The 18410-nt window shown below is 55.6% G+C and overlaps 1 protein-coding gene across 8 annotated transcripts in view; it reads left to right on the forward strand.

Annotated features, from left to right (window-relative positions):
* LOC123844753 (NADPH--cytochrome P450 reductase) overlaps nt 1–18410 on the forward strand; it is a 59545-nt gene that overhangs the window by 34913 nt on the left and 6222 nt on the right. For 4 of the 8 annotated variants that reach the window (XM_064593145.1, XM_064593146.1, XM_054507659.2 and 1 more), the window contains exons 3-4: nt 14835–14883; nt 18208–18336. In XM_064593145.1, coding sequence (XP_064449215.1) covers nt 14835–14883; nt 18208–18336 — 178 coding nt within the window. Of the gene's footprint in view, nt 1–12244; nt 12687–12757; nt 14884–17701; nt 18337–18410 lie in introns of those variants that run through there. The other 4 variants (XM_064593148.1, XM_064593147.1, XM_064593149.1 and 1 more) reach the window with 4 other exon arrangements.

The raw sequence follows: 18410 nt of genomic DNA on the forward strand, positions 1-18410 counted from the left end.
AAGCTCAGCAAATACCTCCCCAGGCCCCCCTCTGCCCCAGGTTGCCACGAACAAAATAGAGGAAGTCCCTGCGTTCATCAAGCTCACAGTCTGTCGCTGGGCGGGGCCTGGGCGAGACCCTCCCTTCGCAAACCTGCCTCAGTTTTCCCGTCTGCTGAATGGAGGCAATGACCCCATCCCCTGGGGCTCGTGTGGGCATTAGGTGAGGCGACGGTGATGTCACCTAGCGTGTTCCTGGCACTGGTGGCTGCAGCATGTGTCAGAGTGTATTTTGTGTCGAGCCCTGTGCTGGGCACTGCAAGAAGACAGGTGGCGTTTACGTGAAAGAAAATGCGCAGTCAGGACATCGAGGGGTACTTTGTACAAATACTCTAGGAAATGCGCTCGTATGCATTGTCCGATCAGGACCTCTGCCACAGCCCCAGGCAGACAGGGAGACACAGCCTCCGGGAACTCTAAGATAGAGGGACCGGAAGGTGTGCCGAGGGGGGTTGGTGTTGAGCAGGTTCTAGAAGGTGCTGTCACGCCCCAGGGCTTGGAGGGCTTTGCCCGCAGAGGGCCAGAGGCAGGATGGAAGGGCCGACTGGCCGGCCGGACTCCAGCCTCTTGTGCTGCGGCTGGCCCACGTGCCTTCCTAGTGTGGAAACTTTTGCGGGGAGAGAAGTGTGGTACACAAGGTAAGGGACCCGTGACCAGGTCCCCGTTTCCAGTGGCCCCAAGTTTGCTCGTCTGGAAAGCGGAGGTGTCCCCTGCACACCCGTGCCCCGAGTGCATGGGCCCTCCGCGGGGGACCCCTTTCCAGTGCCGTGGGTCTAGACCCCAGAGTTGGGTGACAAAGGTTCGAGTCCTGCCTCTGCCGCGAGTAGTCGTGCGCCGTTCGCTGTGACTTAATCTTTCCAAGTCCACGCCCTTGGCTCTTAATGGAGGTCATAACCGTCCTTATGTCCTGCGCTGTAGAACTGAAACACTAATCGTAATCATCGGTGAGCGCTTTGCCCAGGTCCAGGTGCAAATGGCCGTGGCCCTGCCCCCGAATGACGTGTAGTATCTTTATCCTTACTATTAATATCCTGTCCAGTCTCACCAGAGCCCTTCAGGGAAGGCTTTATCACCCTGCTTTGCGGATACTGAGACGCCAGTGACCGAGAACCCAGGTCACCTAACTTACAGGGAGCAGAGCCAGTCGTCCAGCCAGACCTGCAGACTCCACAAGCCACACTTCCCCCTTCGCCGCGATGCCCTCGGCCTCCTAAGATGGGCCAGTGCCCTATTTCACACCTGAGAAAACAGACTCCGAGAGGTCACTCAGCTGGTGCCCCGGGGCCACAAGCCTGGCCCTCCTGCTGCAAACCCTGCACCTCTGGCCCTGCCACTTCGTTCTCCAGCCAGTGCAGGTGGTCTCTGCCGCAGCACAGAGCCTCCGCGGCCACCAGCTCAGTGGGGAGTCACAAGGCTTAGCGTGGGGACTGTGCATGGCCCCGGGCTGTGTGGCTAGCATGGTGAGGCAGGATGGAAGGACCGGCTGGCCCACATGCCTTCCTGGTGTGGAAAGTATTTTGGGGGAGCCCCGGGGGGTGCGGACAAGGCAGTCAGAGCCTGATCAGCAGGGCCGCATGTGGGCTGCATGGGGGATGGACAGGGATGGGTGGAGGGGGCCCTCCAGGAAGTGGGCCCAAGAGAGATGGTGAGGCCAGAGAAGGGAGTCCTGGGGCTAGCCCAGGGAAGGCACAGTCGATGGGACACGGGGACCTGGGCGGGAAGAGCTGGGAGGGCCAGCGGGAGTCTGCGCAAGGCAGGCTTGGGAACTGGGGAGACTGAGGATGCCTCTGGGAGTAGCTAGGTGGGGCAAGGGAGCCGAGCAAAACCCAAAGTTAAGAGATTTGGACGCTTTGCAAGCATCAGGGGATGGGGTGACTAGAGAAGAGAGAGGCCAGGCTGCTAGAAGGAAGACTGTGGTGCTTTTTTTTTTTTTTTTTTTAATTCTTTTGTTTTTTGTGTTAGGGCTGAGAGTGAGCTGTGGTTAGCAGGGTTAGGCCACCCGCCACTCCTTTGTCTGTCTGGTCCCCATGGCCAGCAGGGGAGATGAGCAGGAGACCAGGGAGGGTCAGAGGGCAGGTCAGTTCTGGAAGGACTGCTTTGTTTTTATTCGTCACCTTTCTGCTGAAGTGTATGTAATGCACAGACATAAAAGTACGCACCTGTCACCAAAATGGCTCCCACAGTCTGTGTCACAGAGCACGCGCTCTGAGGTGTATGTGACATTCTTTGGTCTCATTTGGTTTTCCATTATGTGAATAACCGTAATTTCTTCATTCTGATAATGACAGTCATTCCAACAGGTTCCAGTCGGGAGAACAGTTAGAAACAGTGCTCTCGTGAACATTCTAGTGGGCGTGTTTGGTTCCCGTATGGACATGTTTCTCTTCCGTGTGTGCCGTGACTCGGAGCTGGCGAGGTGTGGGGAAGGTTTAGATTCAGCTCTGGTGGATCCTCCTGAACGGTTTCCCAACGTGTTTGTCCCGGTGTCCAGCCCGCCACTGGCATGTCCCATCCTCACACTTGCTTTTATCAACCTTTTCGTTGTAGCCATTTGAACAGGCGTGTGGCGGCATCCTGTCTTGATTTGCAGTTCTCTGAAGACCCATGACCTTGTCATATGTTTTACTGGCCATTTAGAAACCTTTGGTGAAGGTCTGTTCAAGAATTTGCCCATCGCTCCCACTGGGTTATGGGCCCCGTTGATTTGTCAGGGTTCTTTGTATTCTAGATATGAGGCCTTTGTAGGATAAACATACTGGAAATATCGTCTCCTTTCCGTAACTTGTCTCCTTACCCTCTTACTTATGTCTTCTGATGGTCAGAAGTGCTTAACTTCCACTTAGTCCAATTCCTCAACCTTTCGGTTGACCTTAGACCTCATTTATGGTTGATATTTTTCTGTCCAGGTTAAGAATTCTTAACTTATCTCAAGGTCATAAAGATGTTTTGTTTTGTTTTTTTAAAGATTTTATTTATTTATTTGACAGAGAGAGACACAGCGAGAGAGGGAACACAAACAGGGGGAGTGGGAAAGGGAGAAGCAGGCTTCCCGCAGAGCAGGGAGCCCGATGTGGGGCTCAATCCCAGGACCCTGGGACCATGACCTGAGCCGAAGGCAGACGCTTAACAACTGAGCCACCCAGGCGCCCCATAAAGATGTTCTTTTTATGTTTTCTTCTAAAAGCTTCCTTGAGGGGCATCTGGGTGGCTCAGTCAGGTCAAGCATCCAACTCTTCTTTTCGGCTCAGATCATGATCTCCGGGTCGTGAGATCAAGCCCCGAGTCGGGCTCCATGCTCAGTGGGGGGTCTGCCTCTCCCTCTGCCCCTCCCCCTGCTCATGCTCTCTTTCTCTCTAAAATAAATCTTTTTTATTTCTTTTATTTTTTAATTTGTTTTAAAGATTTTATCCATTTGAGAGAAAGCACAAGCAGGGGAAGGGCAGAGGGAGAAGCAGACTCCTCCCTGAGCAGGGAGCCAGATGTGGGACTCGATCCCAGGCTCCCGGGATCGTGACCCGAGCCACAGGCAGATGCTTAACCAACTGAGCCACCCAGGCGTCCCTTTGGTGTAGCTTTAAACTTAGACCTCCGTCCAGCTGACATTGACTTGGCATTGGCCGGTTGTGTGTGGCACTTCAAGGTTCATTTTGTCCCCCGTGGCCATCCATCCACTGGACCAAGCACCAGGTATTGAAAAAGGCCCTTGTCTTCCCACTGCCCTTCAGCATCACTGTTGATATAAATCAGATAACCGTGATTGACCTGTGAAATGCGGGTTAGTTTCTAGACTGTTCTGTCCCTTTGATCTGCTTTTTTGTCCCTTCGTCAATACCGCACTATTCTATTTTCTGTGCTTTCTTAGTCACTCTTGACTTTATATCTGGTAGGCCACGTCCTCCAGCTTTGTTTTTTTAGGATTCGCTTGGCTTCTTTGGGCCCTTGACATTTCCATGTAACTTTTAGAACCAGCTTGTCAATGTCCACCAAAACCAAAGAGGGAATAAAACCAGCCCTGCTGGGGTTTTAGTTGGGATTGGATCACATCTGTAAATTAATTGGCACCTTACAGTATGGAGTCTTCTGGTCTACAAACACAGTTGTATGCCCTGGGGAGGCCTTTTGAACCGTTTGTAATAGCAGTTAAAGGCTTGCTGAAGAGAGCAGCACATTCTCTTAATGATGCTGGTAGTAACTCCAGAAGTGGCTGTTTCCTATCCACTCCCACTTAGTCCTCAGCCTCCACCCAGCTTGTGCCCCTGGACAGAACGTTCCAGGGTGGCTCCTGGTCAAAGACCACCAGGGTATGATGGTTCCCACAGGAGTCTGAAGCTCCAGGGGCCCCGCTGCCCCCGCTTTGCTCACACATGGAGCACAACACTCTGCGTGGAGCACCTGTCTTTTTGGATGGGCATTTGTATTTCTGCCTCCCCTCGGGCACCACCCCTGTGTGGGACCCTCGCGTGGGACATTCGGAGAACGGCTGTTATTAGTCAGCACTAAGCCTATTCCCGCGGCTCTCTCTGGGGCGGACTGGCCCACAGGCTGGCCTTGGCTTGCACGGGGGTTTTAGACCTTTAAATTAGAACATTGTTTTAAATTAGAACATTTAGGGGCGCCTGACTGGCTCAGTCAGTTAAGCATCTGACTCTTGATTCCTGCTCGGGTCATGATCTCAGGATCATGAGATCGAGCCCTGCATCAGGCTCTGCACTGGTCATGGAGCCTGCTTAGGATTCTCTCTCTCCCTCTCCCTCTGCTCCTCCCCACCCTCCCAAAAATAAATTAGAACATTGCAAAGGCTGGTACATAAAACCCAGACTTATAGCTTCTCTTGAAGAAAAAAAGAAATCAGAGGCTCTGGGTCCCCGCTGAGGCCTGGCAGCAGTGTGCAGCTGAACAGGGCCACCCTTGTAGGGGGGCCCACACCCCGCCGCAGCCTGGGCCGCTGGGCTCTTCTTCGGCTCTGTTGGAGGTGAGGAGCGCCGTGGTGCCCCCACACACACCTCGGCTTCACGTCTGGCGCCTGAGAGTGCTTTAAAGAGAAACAGAGCTTTTTACTGTGGAACGTTTCAAACAAACCCCGAAACACAGAGCACCAAGAGTGAACTCGAGCACCAGCCCCGATCACCCAGCGTAAACAGCCCTCCACCGGTACGGAGTCATGTTTCCTCTCCTCCCCGCTACTCCTGGCTTATCTGAGAGCCATCATATTTCAGAAGTAGTCATGCCATCCATGTGAAGTCTGAATAAAGGAATCATGATTTCGTAGCAAATTTGGAGATCTTTCACATGGAATTGTATGAAATGTGAAAATAGTCCAGCCTTCTAAAATTCAAGGGCCTCCTTTTTGAACGCAGCTCAGGGCTATCCAGCCGCAAGCTTCCGGATCCTCAGACACTGAGTAGCATTTGTTCATAGTTCCTGATTAACTGATAGATTTTTTTTTTAAAGATTTTATTTATTTATTTGAGAGAGAGAGAATGAGAGAGAGAGAGCACATGAGAGGGGGGAGGGTCAGAGGGAGAAGCAGACTCCCCGCCGAGCAGGGAGCCCGATGCGGGACTCGATCCCGGGACTCCAGGATCATGACCTGAGCCGAAGGCAGTCGCTTAACCGACTGAGCCACCCAGGCGCCCGATAGATTTTTTTTTTAACACTTTTTTAAAAAATTCAGGATGTAAGCAAGACGGCAGTTGATAAATAAATCTTGTAAGACTCTCTCTTGGGGGGTCAGATATGTCGGGTATAATTTACATGCAGCAAAACCCGCCTTTTTAAAGTATGCAGTTCGGGGCGCCTGGGTGGCTCAGTCAGTTAAGCATCCGACTCTTGATCTCAGCTCCCGGCTTGAGCTCAGGGTCGTGAGTTCAAACCCCATGTTGGGCTTCATGCGGGGTATGGAGCCTACTTAAAAAAAAAAAAAAAAAAAAGTGCCGTTTGATGAGTTCTGCCAGAGATATGTGGTTGTATAACCAGTGTTACAGTCCAGACGTACAACATTCCCCGTGTCCCTGTGCAGTGAACACCCACCCATTCCCCCAACCCCCCGAGTGACCACGATCTTATTTCTGTCCCTGTAGTTTTGCCTTTTCCCAAATGTCATGCGAATGGAATGACACAGCTATAGCCATTGGTGCCTGGCTTCTCCTCCTCAACGTGACAGGAAGTCTCTCGCTGGATGGGCTGCCCCTCCATCCCGGGTGTCTCCCTGCAGCGTTTTTGTTCCAGAAACCAGATCATCTGTTTCACAGTTTCCCACAGTCTGGATTTTACTGATGGCATCCCATTGGGGCTTGCTTCTGAAAAGCCACAGAGGAGCTCATTTTCCCGCGTGACCTTCATCTGGGGGCTTGCTCTCCACCGAAGGGCCGGGAAAGCCACGCGTCAAGGCTGCCAGCCTCATGCCCATCCGTCTGCATCTTTGGAGCGCTGGCAGATGGAAAGAGGGCCAGAGTTCTTCCATGTCCAGTCCAGGGTCACTCTCTCTATAGAGAGGTGCTGGGCTCTGCCCAACGTGAAAACAGGCTCACACGAGCTGGACAAAGAGGCAGGCACAGGGGAGAGGCCTCTGTGGACATGGAGGGTGAGCAGTGCCCGAAGCCTCCCACCATCAGGGGAAGTGGTGGGAGAAGGGGCTCAGGGTATTCACGCTGCCCCCTCGAGCGCAGGGCTGGGTTGTCCACCGCTGCCTGACCGTGAGGGACTTCACTGCCTCTCCTTCCTCCCTGTCCTCTGCTGAGATCGGAGTGGTTTTGCTGTTCGATCTAGTGCCTGCAGCTCTGAAGGTGGCCTGTCTGCCGAGCTGGGCGTCTGTGGACCCCTGGACCTCGCTGGGCCTCACCGAGGGCTCGCTGCTGCTCGCTCCGTCTCCGTGCCAGGCAGTGTCCTCGGGGGCTCCGTGCATTGGGGAGCGATGAGTGTTTCCAGAGGCAGTGGGAATGCAGAAGAGGGTCACCCCTCCCCTGTGCCAGGATTGAGGTGCCCCCAAACTGAGTTTGGGGAGCTAAGTGGAAAGCAGGCCCACAGCACAGATGCAGCTGGGCACACAGAGCAGAAGCATGTGCAGAAGTTCAGGGCGAGGACTGGCCGGGCGGCTCTGGGAGAGGCGTCACCACGGGAGGTCACCAAGGGAGTCCGTTGTCAGGAAGGGAGTCGAGGGTCACCGAGGGAACTGGGGGTCACCGCCCAGGGGTCTGCAGGGCTGGAAGGGCAAAGCCAGCACGCTGCCCCGTGCTGTTGGGCAGGCAGGCCACCTGGCCCCGCACGGCAGGTGTAGAGTCCTGGTCTGCATGCCGGGGAATATGGGAGGGTGTCCCTGAGGGAAACCGTAGCCCCTGAGCATCAGAGCACCCCACATGTTGAGGGCCGAGGAGCCCTGGAGATCGCTGGGAAGGGCCATGAGGTGCTCTCTGAGCGTGTCCGGGGACTCCGGGGAGCTGGGCTCAGCCTGCTCTGCTCATGGGGCGGTTGTGACCTGCCACGGCTCTGGGCTTTCGTGGCCTGGAGTTGGCTTCCTGCCCCCCTCCCCCCACCACACCCAATCCTCCCTGTCCTTGGCTGTGAAATGGGGGTAGAGAGGATTAAATGAAGTACAGTAGAGAGCTCCTTGAATACTAGCTGGCATACAGTAGGCACTCGATAAGTCGGAGTTCCCGTTCCGTGTTTCGGCTTTGACCCATGGCCTCCCACCTGCCAGAGGCCCCGTCCCCACTGGGTGCACCACCGCTGGTCCGTTCTCATTCCCGCAGGCGAGAGGGCCGCTGGGTCAAATGTAAGCTCCAGCACATCACGTTGTTTTCACCAAAGGCAGCTCTTGCAAACCGTTCACTTTCAGCCACGGGGCCCAGGGAGCTGCCCTGCCTGCGGTAGAGAAATCCGGGCCCCCGTCCTGCTGTGCGTGCCAGCCAGCCTGCCCCCGGCTCTGCCCGGCACGTAGCAGCTCAGCACCGCCCCCTCTCTGGTCACGGGCACCTCGCCCCCGGGGAGCGGAGACCCTGCCTCCACACCGGGCTCTGGAAGGCAGCTGTTCCCCAGCAGCTGCCGCCTGGCTCGCCAAGGGCAGGGAAAGTCTCAGGAGGCGTCCGCCCCGTAGAGAATTGCACTAGAGTTGGGAGTAGAGGCGAAATGAATCCACCCGGACGGCTGGGTTCATCTCTTTCCAAGTGACTCAGTGCTTTTGTCCCCCCTCCCTCTCGTCCTCCCCACAGGGCAGCCTGCAGATGATGTCTGAGGCCCGAACCGGAGAGACTCCTGCTCCCGGTTGAGGAGTGGAAAGCCCTAACTGGACCCGCCTGGTCTCTGGGCTCGGAGCCTGGGCCCTCTGCGGCCTCCTCCGCTGGCTCTTTGTACTCGGGTGCCTCGGAAGGGCTGCCCCTTGGGGGGCAACGTCTCAGCAGCGAATGTGGGCCCACCATGCAGGGCGCCTGCCCCCCGCGCAGTGGGAGGGCACGATGTGGTCTCTCTGCACACAGGCTGCTGCCAGGTGACAGGGGCCCGGGGGCTGGGGCTCTGTTGCCCACAGCTCTTTTGTGGCAGGGAAGACGGGAACCAGAGCTAATTTAATAGGGTCCTGAGGCGCCCTGGCAGCGGGATGGTTGCAGCTTCCTTTGTGGAGAGTCAGCCCTGCCATAGCAACCTGCCTTCTAGTGTCTAGAAGAGCTGTATTCAGCCTCATGACTCTCCCCCCCCGCTTTTTTTTTCAATTGGGAAAGGGGGAGGAAGTAGGGAGAAAGGGCTCCGATATAAGCAGTTACCAAGGAGACCCGAGTCGGGGTTGGAAAGGTTTTCTCCTTCCCTCAGTCCATACAGGCGGAGGAGGGGCGGGCGCCCAAACGCAGGGGATCGCCGGAGGTCCCGGGCTGGAGTGGCGAGTCCTCCCTGCGCCCGTGGGGACGGGTGCAGGCCGGGGCTTGGCAGAGGCTCCGGCAGGGCTGGGGTGTCCAGGGCACTCCGAGCTCACGGCCCGCCCCGCCAGCACTGCGGAGGGATGGACAGAGCCCGAGTTCCTGGCCACTGGCTCCCTGCCCGTTTCCGGGAGACGGCCGGAACCTGCCTTCTCCCTTAAGTCCTGGGGTCGGGAGAGAAGCCATGGGGTGCACGTACTCCTCTCCGCGGGACGAGCCCACCCTGAGAAGGTCAGTTCCAGACGTGTCCCTGCGGCAGCCCGCGCCGATGCGCCTCGGGAGGGGGCCCCCGCCTGGGCAGGCTCAGCCTGGAGGCATGACGAGGCTGCCCTGTGGAGTTGACCAGCAGAGTCAGGCGGTTCCCCGGGGGGCCCACCGGGTGCATGGGACCACTGGTCTCTTGCTTGGGTCCCGGTTTGCAGGCTGCAATCCCTGCCTCCGAAGGAAGGCCCCAGTGGCCGGCTCCCCGACCTGGGAAAGAGCGGGCTCCAGGCACACAGCCCGGTGAGGAGCTGTCCGGCGGGGTCGGGCCGGGTGAGGGCACGCAGGTGTGGACCCACGCGGACGGAGCAGGTGAGTTCTGCCGCCCCGAGCCTGGCAGCCGGGCTTTGTGGCAGGGGGTGGGGGGGGGGCAGGTTCTCCTGCTCCTCGAGGCTGCGTGTAACCGGTGGGAACATCGGCAAACTGCACCGGGTCGTGTCAGGGCGGTGACTAGAGGCACCGGGTCCTCCTGAGTCTCCTCGGCTCTCCCTTTCTCCCCATGCAGCACAGTCCTCCCCGGATCTCTGGAAGCCATCCCCGGAGCCCAGGGGAGAGGGTGGGAGTGTTCCTGCTTTCCCAGGGCTGAAGCTACTGAAGGGGCCCGTGCTGGCCTCCAGAGGTGCTCACGCTTCTAGAGAGAACTTCCCCTCCGAGCAGGAGGGCTAGCCCATCTTGCCCGCCCTTGAACGTTCCCAGCCAGGCCTGCCTGGCGAGCCCCCCACCTCCCTGCCCCCCACTTCCCGAGCTGCCAGCCTGGAATTCCCGCCCCATGCATGTGTCAGAGCCACGCACCCCTGGGCGGCCAGAGCTGAGCTCCGCCCGCCCGCCCGCCCTCCCCACCCCCAGCTGCATGAGCCTCATCCAAGAGCCCGTCGGCTGCCCGGTTTCTGTGGCTTTCCCTTGGGAACCGTTTTCTATCTCAGAAGAAAGCCCAGTTCTTCCGCAAGGCCTTCGCTGGTGTCTTCAGACGCCCTGTGGGTGGACTGTCTGGTCCACCCTTTTGGTCTTAGCACGTACCACCCAGTGCCACCGGGCATCTTTCAAGTCCCAGAGTGACCCAAACGGCTTTCTTCCAGGGAACACCCTCTTTATCCCTGAGAGTTAACCAGGCTCCAGATGCTCTACAAGGAACAGGGAGGGGAGGGCGCAGAAGCCAAGACACAGTGTTTTCAGTAAGAGGAATCTGAGGCCTTGCAAGGCCACCACTCGTCCGTCACAGGCCCATTTGGTGGCAGATCCAGGATTCAAACTCGAGCCTCCCCCACTTCGGGGGGTGGGCCTCCCATCCTCCATGATTGTCCGCGGAGGCTGATGCTGGCACTCGCAGGGTGGTGGGGGCACCCCTCCTGCTTCTGTGAGCGAGTCTCAAATCCCCCTTCCTCAGATGCAGCTTCTATGAAACCTTAGTCCTTGAGAAGAGGCAGGAGTTGGCTTTTCTGCTGCTGTCAGACCCTGACGTCAGGTGGGTCAGGAGCCCTCCAACAGCCTTCTCCGGCCCGACCGGCCCAGAGGCCACGCTCAGTGCCGGGCGCGGGGCTGAGCGCAGAGGCCCAAGCAGCTCCCCGCAAGCCTCAGATCCAGCAGTGAGTCGGGAGCATGGAGTTGAGGGCCCGGACGGAGGCCTGTGTGCCACGTGAGCAGCAGGGAGAGGCGTTCCGAAGAGGAACTTGTGCGTTGTGTCTTAAGGGATACATAGGCGTCTGGGACAGAGAGGAAGGGCATCGTGAGGAGAGGCTCCGGGGCAGCCATGAGCGGGAGGTCGGCGTGGCCCTGGGCGTCTGGAAAGTGCGAGACGTGCTCCGCACCAGAGGCCTCTGTGCTCCTCGGAGTAGCGTCTGTGCTACGGTCCCTGCTCGGGGCTTTGCTTTCCTAATTGTCCTCGTTGGACGGAGCCTTCCAGATCTGTCTCCACGCACATTTCTAAGCCTAGGATGCAGTTTTTATGTTCTTGGCACAGAAGCGTTACGTGCTCGTTGTAGGAAAAAGAGCGGTGGGGGACCTGGGAATAGAAATCAGCCAAAGAAGGAATCAAAAAAGACAGTCACTCAGCCCTGGGAGGGAACAGTTTTCAGCGTGCTCTTGTGTGCCCTTCCGTACCTTCCCTTCTAATCGGAATGGAATTGTGCCACCTGCATTATTCTATAACCTGCTTTTTCCACTTGGCAGCGTATCTCGAGCATCCTTCCCTGCTGGTGGATGTGATCCACGCTCCCTGATTCTTAGACATTGGAGTTGTCCCCTCCTTTTATAACTGTAAAATGCATTTGTAATTTGAAAAACCAAAATTGGGAACATCACAGGAAGCACCTGCCTCGTATTCTAACCCCGCAATATCCCCCTCCAGGTGCTGGGGTATTTCCCTGGAAGCCCTGTCTCTGGGAATAATTAATGGTGTGTGTTCCGTTATTTTAAGGACACACACTAAGCGGCCACGTGGGAGGGAGGCCGTGTCGTGGTCAGCACTGGGGGGGGGGGGCACAACTGGGTGGATGCTTTTTAGGTGTCAACTAAGTGCATTTCGTTTGTTTCGTTTTCAGTTGAAGGGAAACTCACACCTTGTGAACTTTGCCATTCTGATCATTTTTTTAAAACGTACAGATCAGTGGCTCTCGTGTGGCCATGGCCACGTACAAAGGGAAATCACGTGTGCCCTGGGAGCCCCTGCTCTTCTCTTCTAGTGTCTCATCAGCAAGGTTTGCGTTGCCGAAGTGTCCGTTCACGTTCGAGTTTGTTTCAGCGTAGGTCGTCCGCTCCCACGGCTCAGAATTCAGCAGGCGTGCAGTGGTGGGAGTCCCAGCTCCGAGCCCCGGGAGAGCGTCCTGGTCCCAGCGGAACACAGACGGGAAGGGCAGGGAAGACGGGGCTGTTCGAAGTGGGGCAGGGACAGAAGCTGGACATGTGGTCTGAGATGTTGGAGCAGGGAAGGGAGGGGTGCGGGCCTGAGGGCCCCCAGGCTTGCTCTTGCCCTGCTTCCGGGAGGGGTGGGCCTGCCCCGGGGGCGGGGGGGCTCTGGGTTGGTGATGCAGAGTTGGGGAGGGCCTGCTCCGGGTTCCTGGGCAGCGGGACCATGGCTGGGCGGGAAGGTCTGGGCAGCGGCACCCTGCTGCCTCCCAGGGGACCCCACAGGTAACGCCCTTGAGCCCTGGGTCCCTGGACCTAATGTAGTGGAAAACCCAGGGGGGCGTAGACAGGAACTTCTGCTACCTTTATGTTTGCAAAATCGTGTGTCTAAACAGCTTCGCAGAGCCCTCCTTAAAAGGAAGCTTCCTTGTTGGTCTTTCCACAGACTCCAGCCCCCTGGCCCCCACAGACAGCACTTCCATGCAGTGGTAGGGTGTGCGCATGACTTTATTACACTGTCCCGTGCACAGGAGGCCGCAGGATGTCGTGGAAAGGGCAAAGACCTTGGAGTCAGACTGCGATCGGGCCGTTGCCTGACCCCCTTACTGGCCACAAACTAATATGCTGTTGGGCCTCTGGAAGGTGGGCACCCAGTCCCCCCGGACACAGTGCTGCACCCTTATGTCCGTGTCGTCATGCGACATTTGCAAAAGCGTGCAAAGTGGTGTTTGTTAGTCCCGTTTTCAAGACGAGGAGCAACGGAGCCCAGGTTCAAGTTCACTCGCTGCAAGTCTGCAGGCTGCAGCCCGGGCTGCCTGGCTCCAGAGCCCCTGCTCGGCCCTCCCCCTCGTGGCACCCCTGCCGGCCTGAGGGTGTTGTTTGTGGGAAAAAGTGGGTTTGAGAAGCAAATTGTGGAAGCACAAACTTTATTAAAATAGAATATCCACAGACAGGTACACGCAGAGAGATGATCTCAGCAGGTGAGCAAGGGGGAATTACCGCCCAGATCAAAGCGCAGATTGTTCTCGGTGCCCTGGGAGCCCCTGCTGTCCCTTGCCGCATCCTGACTCCAGTCCATGTGCATTGGTTTCGCCTGTTTGGGGACTTTGTACAATGAAGTCGTACTCACACTCTCTCTTCCATCTGGCTTCTCACGCTCAGCACCCCACCCTGGGACTCATTCATTCATGCCGCGGTGGAGAATATTCCGTTGTCTAAATATGCCACCGTCGGTTTGTTTGTTCTCCTACGGGTGGACGTTAATTAGGGTTGTTTCCCGCTTGGCACCCACATGTCTAACACGGCTGGAACATTCTATGCGCGTATCTCGATGCACGGGCCCCGCTGTGCTCTGTCTGGTGTGCACCAGGGAGTGAGGTGCTGGGTTATGGGCGGACAGAAGAGACTGCCAAGCAGCGTTCGGGAGCAGCGGAGCCGAGGTCCATTCCAGCAGCTTCGGCTTCCTTCCTGGTAGGAGCCGTTCTAATGAGCGCACGGTACACCGCGCTGTGGTCTTATTTCCCGTTTCCCTGGTGACTAACAATGCCGCCACTCTCGACAGTAGCGTTAGATGCTCTCTCTGAGAAAGCGCTTGCTCAGGTCTTTTGACAGCTTTTCTGTTGGATTATCCAGTCTTTTGCTAGTTGATTGGTAGGGTTTTCTTATGTTCTCCACCCGAGTCAGATACACAGAAGTTGCAGACACCTGCCGTGCCGTGGCTCGCCTCTCAGTTCCTTAATAGTGCCGTTTTGAACGGAGACGGCCACACTTCAGCGTTCAGACTTGTCACTTTATTCAGATGGGCCGCACCGCACACATCCCGAAGATTTGCCATTCAGAGAGAGGTCTGGTTTTGGCGCCTTGCTGTCTTAGGCCTGAGGGTCCCTGGCCAGGCTCACTGGGCATCTTTATTTTTTATTTTTTCTTATTTTTTTAAGGATTTATTTATTTTAGAGAGAGTAAGAGAGCACGAGCGGGAGGGGGAGAGAGAATGTCCAGCAGATTCCACATGGCGCGTGGAGCCCGACGCGGGGCTCGATCCCACGACCCTGAGATCACGACCTGAGTCCAAACTGAGTCCGACGCTCAGCCGACTGCACCACCCAGGCGCCCCTCACTGGGCTTCTTTAGATGACCCTGCAGGCCTGGGCAAGGAAGAAGAGAAGGGAAAGGACCGGAAATGGAACGGGGGGCAGGCGGCCAGCAGCAGGGAGGTGGAGGGTGGGCCGGCAGTGGTGCTGCTCTCGGGAGGATGAGGTGCAGGATTCTAGAAGGTGCTACAGCCCCAGGGAACAGGTCACAGTGGCCCCAGTGCGGGGACGGGAAGGGGTCTTGGGAGCGGAGCAGGGGTCTGTGGGGTGAGGCAGTGGATGGGAGCATTGGGCCAGAGGCCACGCTGGGACACAATCCTGAGGGCCATCCCGGAGGAAGTGGTGTACAGATCGGTGCGTCCGAGTATGGCGTGTGGAAGGGAGTGGCAGGCGAGGCCGGGGACAGCTTCTGAAGGGACTTGCGTGCCCTGGTCTGTGGCCTTGGGAGCCCGCGGGGACTGGAGGTGAGATAGGGCCATAGGGACCCTTGGTTGGATGGCGAGGGACGGGAGTAACGTCCTTGACCCTTCTTTGCTCGCATGGATCTGGGGGCTGGAGGGCCTGCCTCTGGCAGCGGTGGCGTCTCAAGAGGCTTTGGACTGGCTGCAGAGGACGTGGGGAGGCTGAGCCGGAGGGGAGCTCAGAGTCCTGCCCTCGGGCCACGCGCATTCCATGCCCACCAGGTACTTTTGTCTTTCAGGACTTCCTCCGTCAAAGACAGCAGCTTTGTGGAAAAGATGAAGAAGACGGTGAGTTTTCTCCATGTCTGTGCCCTAACCCGGGGGGTCGTGGCCCTGGTGGACGAGGGAGGGAGGCCAGCTCCTCTGGACAGGAGGGGAGAGCGGGCGCGAACATTCTCGGCTAACCAGAGCCCGAAGTTGCTCTGCCCTGCCCAGAAGGCTTACCCTCTTTTTCGGATGTTTACTTCTTGAACCAACTGCACTGTAAGACTAGCCCCTCCCTCCGACTCGGGGGGCTCTCCCTTGTCCTTCCTCCGGTCCAGGCCCCGGGCTGGAGCAGATAGAAACCTCACACAGCTGTGGCCAGAGCCCGGCTGTGGTTTTCTCTGGTTTTGTTGGAAGTATTTCGTTTTATGGGAAAGTACTACATTCAAACGCTTAAAATCCCAAACAAACTCTCCTGTCCCTGCCACTAATCACCATTGTTCTTAGCCTTTTGTGGATCCTTCTAGGGCTCCTCTATGCCACCAAAAACCCCCCAGATCCTTATTTTACATCTTCTCAGAACACAAAAGGTGGCAATTATAGGTCATAAACCATGCTTTTCTGTACCTGGTTTTTTTGTTTTTGTTTTAACTTATTGATGTGTGTCAGAGCTCCTTCCATAGCAATTCCAAGACCCCTCCCTCTTTCACTGTAGCTGCCTAGTGATTTCATTCTGTGACCTTGAATACGATCCTTTGTTTTTGCTCTGCCCTGTTGGGGAGGGGGGGAGGGGGCGTCGGACTATTTCTAACCTTTAGCTCTTACAAACGATGCTGCTGGGACCCTGGAGACCAGTGTCCACATCTGCAAATACAGTAAAATCCCAGAAGTGGAATTGTTGGATCCAAAGGTGTGTGCATTTGTAATTGTGATAGAAGCTGCCAGATTCCCGCCCCCTGCAACGCCCGCCTGCCCCGGGGTCACACCAGTGCACCCTCGTTAGCTGTGTGTGAGCAAACCTGTTGCCCCACAGCCTTGCCAGGAGAGTTTATCATCCAAGTTTGGAGGTTTGCCAGTTTTCTCGGTTAAAAAAAGCTGTCTCCAATTTGCATTTTTCTTGTGAATGGGTTTCAGCAGATTCTTGTGTGTTATGCCAATGGCATTTCTTTTTTTTATAGATTTTCTCTTCAGATCTTTTGCCCACTCTTCTGTCGGGATTGATCCTTCTCGAGGAATTCCTTAAAATGATGGAGAGTAACCCCTTGTTTGTGACACAAGTTACAAATATTTTCCCAGTTAAAAGTTTGTGTTTTGACCTGGTTCATGTGCACGCATGCGTGTGTGTGCGTGTGTGTGTGTTGCCGTGTAAAGTTATTCAGTGAGGGCACTTTATTCCTCCTGTGACTTCTGGACTTTCGGTTATTTGCAATTTGAGTCATTAAGGCTACAGAGAAAAGAATCCTTGCACATTTTCTTTTCAGTGCTTTCTAATACTTTCTCATTCATAATTAAAATTCAGTCTGTTGGGAATTTATCCTGCTGTACGATGCGAGGCATGGATCCACTGCTAAGCTCCATGCAGTTGCGCCCGTCTTTTCCCCACTGGTTTTATCAAATATATGATTCCCACATGTATTTGGGCCTTTTTCTAGATTTTCCTGTCACAGTACTTTGATCTGGCTGTCTGTGGACAGTATCCTACTGTTTCAGTTACTGAGGTTTTACAAAGCTTGCTTTAATTTCCATATTGCTAGGCCCCGCCCCCAACCCACCCCAGCTCTTATTTTCCTGTTTTCCTGGCCATTATTTTATATGTATTTGTCTGGGGTAACGGCTTTAGTGAGATACAGTTTACATTGCATACAGATCACCCTTTTAAAGTATACACTTCAGTACTTTGAATGTATTCCCAGAATTGCACCAACCACCACCACCGTCCATTCTAGAACATTCGGTACCCCAAAAAGCCACCCTGTACCCATTAGCAGCCATTCCCCACTCCCTAACCCACACCCCCCTCAGCCCGAAGCAACCGTTCATCCACTTCCTGGGCCCCTTAGAGAGTTGCCTGTTGGGGACCTTTCCTATAAACGGAATCATTCCGTGTGTGGCCTTTCGTGTCCGGCACCTTTCACTGAGCTTCGTGGCTTCGGGCTCCATTTCGTGGCACGTGCCGGCCCTGCTTTCCTTCTCATTGCCAAATCACATTCCAGCAGAGGGATTTATTTCTCCACACGACCTTGAGGATGAAGTTGTGGGGGTAAAAAGAGCTGTTCGGATGTTGCGCTGACTGGTGTTGGTTTCTGGATTGATGCGGGGAGAACGGATCTCTTGAACGTTGAGTCTTTGTGTGCAAACTCCGGGCCTCTTGTTTCGGTTGAATCCTTCATCAGGAGCTTCTTGCAGGTTCCCCGGAAGGGTTATCTCTAAGTACTTCATATGTTTTGATGCCGCTGTAAACATTTAGGCACTATTTCATAGTCTGTTTTGTCCCCTTAACCTGAAATCCTAAGACTTCCCTGTTTTGCTAGTTTTTGTAACGATTCTTTAAAAGAACCTTTGTAGATGATCTATAGGACATTCAGGAAATAGAAAAGGTATGAGAACAATTTAAAGCAATTATAATCCATACATCTTTTTTTCCTTTGTACCCACACATTAGGGCTCCGTGGAAAAACCAGACAGCAGTCTAGGGCTTGAGGGCTCTGGAAACCTACCGCAGAGAGACCTCATGTTACATAAAGGGACCGGAAGGTGGACATGCCTGGCTTCCGCCTCCCAGCCTTCCACATCCAGTCAGCTGGGCCTAATTTGCTGCACCCCAGGCCGCAAGGGAGTCTGGGGAATAGAGGTCTGGCTTCTCAACAGCTGCGGGAGAGGCCACAGGAAGAGGCGGGTGGAGTGAAGAGCGTGGGAGCCCGTCCACTGGGTACCTTTCCTATCGTCTGGATTTTTATAAAGAATATTCTGTAATCACAGTTCTCCATGTGGAGACTATTGGTCTGCTTCTTGCTAGTCTTTCCCCCTTGTGCATTTGTGTATAAACAAAACGCACAGAGGTACACATGATGTGGGTCTAGAACAAAATGGGAGTATACTGTACATACCTGTTTGGTCACCTTTTTTTTAACTGAACATTACATTGTGTTTTTTTCCCGTGTCATTTAATAATCTGTCCAAAGTGTGATCTCGAGCAGCTGCGTGTCTGGGTGGCCTTGGTCACCGTCCATCACAGTAGCTGTGGCAGCGAGAGGGTTGCCCCAGGACTTAGGAGGACTGGAGGCAGGAAGGGAGAGGGTCCCCTTGAGGGACCCCACCTGCCTAGCCTGCCCTGCGGTCACCTGGAGTCTCAGGTGAAGCCTGTGGCTCTTGGTCCCTCACTGACCCCGCGTGTCTTGCTTTCTCTAGGGCAGGAACATCATCGTGTTCTACGGTTCCCAGACGGGGACGGCGGAGGAGTTTGCCAACCGCTTGTCCAAGGACGCCCACCGCTACGGGATGCGGGGCATGGCTGCAGACCCCGAGGAGTATGACTTGGTGAGCACTCCCCGCACCTTGGCCCTTCCAGTAGCGACGGAGGCGTCCAGAGCATGGAGACGTGTAAGAGACTG

The sequence above is a fragment of the Mirounga angustirostris genome, unplaced genomic scaffold, assembly GCF_029215605.1.
Source record: "Mirounga angustirostris isolate CCGP_5_RB_7025 unplaced genomic scaffold, mMirAng1.0.hap1 SCAF_5, whole genome shotgun sequence".
Taxonomy (NCBI): Eukaryota; Metazoa; Chordata; class Mammalia; order Carnivora; family Phocidae; genus Mirounga; species Mirounga angustirostris.